At 32.4% G+C, this 5,663-nt stretch overlaps 1 protein-coding gene across 3 annotated transcripts; it reads left to right on the forward strand.

Annotated features, from left to right (window-relative positions):
• Positions 1-290: 290 nt before the first annotated feature.
• On the forward strand, positions 291-5,353 carry LOC130612769 (uncharacterized). Of its 3 annotated transcripts, none has more exons than XM_057434127.1 (4): positions 291-811; positions 2,646-2,781; positions 3,380-3,739; positions 4,033-5,353. In XM_057434127.1, the coding sequence occupies exons 1-4, from the start codon at positions 809-811 to the stop codon at positions 5,286-5,288; spliced, it is 1,755 nt and encodes a 584-aa protein (XP_057290110.1). In that variant the 5' UTR covers positions 291-808; the 3' UTR covers positions 5,289-5,353. The 3 variants fall into 3 exon arrangements, with proteins under 3 accessions (XP_057290110.1, XP_057290112.1, XP_057290111.1); XM_057434129.1 differs by lacking the exon at positions 291-811 and adding an exon at positions 2,208-2,534; XM_057434128.1 differs by lacking the exon at positions 291-811 and adding an exon at positions 2,208-2,430.
• The last annotated feature ends 310 nt before the right edge of the window (positions 5,354-5,663 follow it).

Here is a 5,663-nt window from a genome sequence, read left to right on the forward strand (position 1 = left end):
ATTCATTGTTCAGTCAGAATTTGTATTTACATATTGTCTTAGTAGCAATTTTGTTTACAAGAATATTTAGGTTCTGATTTTGCGAAAAGTTAGAACATGCTAAATACGAGCGCAAATTTAACTCAGTTCCTTTAAAAAAAATAGGCGTATACAACCTCGGTTAAAATTTAGACATCCCTATCAACAAAGTTTATGATGTAAAGTCTTTTACCTTCATGCTAAAGATTAAGTAATACTACATTAAATAGAGAAAAGGTGTGAAGAAATAATTATTTATATATATGTAACATTTTGTGTCTAAAAAATGTCAGGTATTTTTGATGAGAATCTTAACTTCATATATAGTCATCTAAATCAGAAATTTAACTGTATGATAAAATATAGTTAGAACATCCATTTCATATTTTTTCAATTAGATAATTTTCAGTATTGCTTGATTTAAGTGAATAGCTCAAGCCAAGCTTATGGTTCAATTCAGCTTCAACTAGTATTATGATTATCATTCCTAAACTGCAGTTCAAAAAAGTAAAGAAAGTTCACATTTGACTTTATTTTTACAAAATCCTGTTCTGCATAAAATAGAATAACACATAAAAAAAATCTTCTAAAACAGCTGCGGTCTTATTTATTAAACCAATTAATTCCACGTAAAAATAAACAATTTTTTACCATCTCACAAAATCACAGTGTTGAAGAAAAAAATTAACTGATAAAAATTACTTTCTTGTTTATTAATATGCTTTTAAAAACAGTGTATTATCACACCAATTGATGTTTGCAACCTCTACGTTGTCATACTATTTTTCAAATGGTAAGTCGCTTTAATAGTGTTTCAAGTTTACTGCATAAGCTAGCTAAATCCAAAATTAAACACAAAACAAGAAAAAGTTACAAATAGAATAACAAATATTTTTTAGGGGAATAAATAACAAAAGATAATGAAATTGTAATAATATTTTGGATCTAACTATTGATGTAAATGAGCTTAATCGACTTTTAACTATCACACTTTTCGACAAATCATATTCCATCACAGAAAAATAATTTGCGCCTGCAAGAACTGTATGTTAATACCCTAAATTTTTAGTCAGCAGCAATACTGAGCATGTTAATAATTAATTAAACGTGATATTTTGAAAAGTTACTATGTATTGCCATCACTGACCAATGGCCTAGCGATAGGCTGTCGGATTCTGATGTAGAATCTACAGTCAGATCTGTGTCAAACAGGAACTCTGGGGACTTAAAAACAACGGCGTGTGGCGTTAGACAGGTGGTCGTCTTATAGACTAACAAAATGACCATAAAACACATTTGAGGAGGGGGGTCCCAAATATGGTCGTCGAAGACAGGTGGCCATCTCATACAGGTGGTGAGGTTTGATTGTAGTTGGTTGAACAACTGACCACAGAACACCAACAGATGAGACAATGTATTAACTTTTTCGTTTAGAACCCAGCATGTCAATAAATGCAGAAGGGTGTTATAGCTTCCTATATAATAAATTCAACTCAGCGACATTTTTATGTGACTAGATTAGAAAAGAATTATTGACAACTACAATAGTTTTATTGCGTTGTCTTTTTAACAGTTGTCATATTTTGAAAAATTAACATTTTTAATTAAGTAAAGATGCATGCATAAAAACGCTCATGGGCAGGGTACGCATAGTAGCACATACAGTGTATTTCTTATCGTTTTCACTTTCTTCCTTCTTCACCCACAGATGCAGTAGCGGTTCTTTCCTTTTCATTCTTTGAAACATTTTTTAAGTGTATTTTATGTGGGTGGATAAATATTAACTTAAATATAGGTATGGATATGCACGAATTTTATTCCTAAACTTTCTTATCAAAAGGATATCAACACAGCAATAGAAAGCGTTTGATTTTATTTACGAAGACTTACTAGTTAATAGTTCGATTGAACGTTACAGCGCTTGAATAAAAAATAAAAGAAATTATAATTAAGGAGTATAGCTAATTTTTCTTCAAGTTTGATAAATGAAATGAAAAAAGGGATGAAAATAGCTAAGTGAAAAAACAAACAAAACAAAACAAAAACACGCAGAGCTTTTAATGAAAAACAAAATTTGCATTTTTATGTTTAGAGGAAAAGATAAGAAAAAATTATTTAGAATATTTTTAAATAATTAATGTGAAAAAATTCTTCGTCTTCGTATAACATTTTTTTCTCTACACGATTTTAGCAACCTATGCTGAAATTTATAGAATAAAAATTGTGAAAGTATAGATGAAGATAAAGTTATGACTTTCTTTATCATCGATATTGTGTGGAATATTGTATTTTATGATTTTATGGAATCGTTTATCATATCGTTATAATGTTTTGAATGTAATTTCGCTACATTAGAAAACATTGTTGTTAGCAAGCAAAAACATAGCCTCGTAGTTAAATGATGTAATATTGGTATGAATTTACATGTTTAAATGAATTCAAATGCTCATTTCATGCAAAGCCTAGCTTGTTTATCTTTCGTTTCATGGATTTTTTTAAATTATTGAATTACTGACGTATGTTGATTTCGCTTTAACGGAGAAATAGTCTAAACTCCATATTTTATACATGACGAAAATCACTACTCCTCTGTTATTCTTTCAAAAACCTTTCTACTTTTATTTCAGTCACAACAGATTGTTAAACAAAGTGTTCTCATGAAGAAGCGAAATTTTCTGTTACTGGTATTCTGTTGGAAGTTGTTAGTGAACTTAATACATGCAACATCTTCTTCGTCAGAATCAACACCATCGTCACATATTGGTAAGTCTAATATTCTGTACGTTCTAATGAAAAAAAAGCAAGCGCAAACAACCCTATGTTCATAGAAAGTAATATTTCTTACAATTATTTCTCTGTCCTCAGATAATTAATTACATTATGTTTCTACTAACATTTTTTCTGAGACGTTTACTCACATTGTGTTTAAACAATTCTATAGTGAAATATATACAAAACATTTTTTACCAAAACTAGTCAAGATTTATGAGTGTCAGATTGTGAATTAAAAGCTTTTTTGACATCAGTAAAGCAACTGGTAATTGCCAAATAGTAATTTATTGTGTAATTTGTGAAGTGCCTGTCTGTTTGAAAAAAATACGTTGTTGTGAATTTTCCTCTTGCTTTAAAAACTTCGGTATGTTATGAGTTCACACCCTTTATCGCAATAGAGGATAACTAGTCGTTAGCCCGTGGAAAAATCTACACGTTCGCCCGTCCTTTTTATACCGCATTGCGTGCGTCTCGCTACCTGCGCAGCTAAGCTACCATTTGACGGACGGACGGACAGACGTATACGGGTATTATAATATAGATACTTAAAATTGCTTTTTCGACTATCATAAGATTGTATTTTTTTTAGAATGTGACACTTGGAAAGCATATGGCTCTCATTGCTACCGAGTTTTCAAAAATTTTGAATACTTTAATACAGCTCAAGAGACATGCCAAAGATATCATGGTGATCTAGCTTCCGTGCTCAATGAAGAGGAAAACCTTTTTCTTAACAGACTTATTGCCAACGAAACATTGTACCAAGAGGCGTGGATAGGAATGAAAAGAAGTAATGTCAATTTTTCGTGGGTCAGGGGAGATATTGTGAGTTACACCAACTGGATGTTTGATCGTCCAGGAGGGAGAGGAGACTGTACAGAAATGATACCTGGTGGAAAATGGTCTAACATTTTGTGCTACAGTCGCATGCAATTTGTATGTCAAAAAGGTAAAGGACTATCAACGAATTAAAGTTCATCCCATTGCTTCCCCTTGAACCTTGTAAACGTTCATCAAAAGAAGAGTTTTTTTTATAGTTGTGCTTTTGTAATACAATGCTATTTTGCAACGATAGACCATTCCCAATTTCGATTTTCAAACTGCAAAATAAAACACCGAGTTATGGAAAAGTTTATTAAATCTCTGTAGAAGCAATATAATTTGTGGTTTATAGATGTTTTGAGCAAGGTTTGCCTTTACTGTTGTTGCTGGTAGCTGTTTATATTTTTTTTACCATTTCAGGACCGACAATCATAGAAGATAACTCTCAGTTGTACCTAATCATGCATATCACGATTCCACTTTCCTGTGTCTTCATCATGTTCCTCTTTGTAGGATTTCTGTGTATTAGAAGTCATAAAGAACTTGCAGAAGTAAAACGACAAACCAAAGAAGCCAGTCCTTTCCAACTTGTTCAAGCAGCCATGGGCTTGCCTCTTTCAAAAACACCCGATTTATTCAGATCAAGTAAAGGAAAGAATCTATGGCAAGGCGCTATTGAGCGAATTAAACTCGAGCAGATGCATAATAATCCTTTAAATAGTCCAGAAACCTTTCTGCAACGTTCAAGTGTATCAAATGACGCAGAAGAGGGTAGCAATAATAACAATAAAAGTCCTAAAACAAATAACAAATTTTCAGCTCTTGTGCAAACAGTAATGAGAAATCGTGCAGAAACAATACTGCATGATGGACAGCTAGGAGCTCCTGAACTTCCATCCATTACAATTGAAAACAATTACATATCTTTTGACACAGATTTTCACATTGAAGACGATAATAATGCACACCCTGCTGACGCCAATTCGACAGCGTCTAGTAGTTCATCGGCCTTATTAGAATCTGATTCCTCCACTAATAGGTTGTATGAATCAAAAATGGATATCTGGTTGAAAAAAACTCATTATGTCGAACCAAAAGAAAATTCGATGCACAAGAAACGCAAATTTGTTAAAGAGGGGAAACAGAACGCTGTTGATATTGAAGATAGCATTGTTGATGGTGACAATGATGCTGACGTTGATGATGTTTTTCGAAATCCTGAAGAGGAAGTTGATAAAGAAGTTAAAAGTCGGCGTGATAATGTTAATAAAAGTGAGAGCACCGTTAGAAGGGGTTCAAACTTAGTCGAAGTCATTGTCGACGTTAACCATCGTCATCCACTAAGCAGACAAAGCTCTTTGCCAACTCCATCGAACATTTTTAATATTTATTCACCCGATAAATCAGACGTCTTTATTTCAGGTCCAAAGTTTTTCAATGACAGAAAAACAGAACTTGCTATTAGAAAGTCAAATCCTGCAGTAGAGAAACAGTATGTGGAGGAGCGAATCAGTTTTGCTGACGCCCTTCGACGTGAATCTTTTAAAAGACGAGATAAATACTTCCCAAACTCTAATATCGAGAGCGTGATTGAAAGGACTGAAAACAACCGCTCGCCAATTAGAACAAAGTTTAAGCGTGTCAATAACGATTACCTAAAGGTAACATTGTGCTAAGATTTTTTATGCAATGAGTAATTTTTGTAAAAATGTATTTAAAATAATTCTTTTAAAATTTTAAATCAGTTTTTATTAGCAGACGTACAGACAGACTCGAGTGTCAATGTATACACTACTGTGAGTAAATGACATGTCCTTGTCAATCAAGCCTGCTGTGCAAAAATTGACAAAATTTACTGCACCCACCCGAATCAAGTATATTCAAAATCATAAATTAAAAAGTTGGAAGTGATAAAAGCTAACTTAAAATACAAGCAGAAAGTTGCATAAAATAGTGTTATTAAAACCCCGGAAATTATTGTATCAATGCAAATATCAAAAATTGAAGAAAAATTTAAAAATGATTTTGAACTCTTCTTTTTCTACAAGATT

Source organism: Hydractinia symbiolongicarpus, chromosome 10 (genome assembly GCF_029227915.1).
Source record: "Hydractinia symbiolongicarpus strain clone_291-10 chromosome 10, HSymV2.1, whole genome shotgun sequence".
Lineage (NCBI taxonomy): Eukaryota > Metazoa > Cnidaria > Hydrozoa > Anthoathecata > Hydractiniidae > Hydractinia > Hydractinia symbiolongicarpus.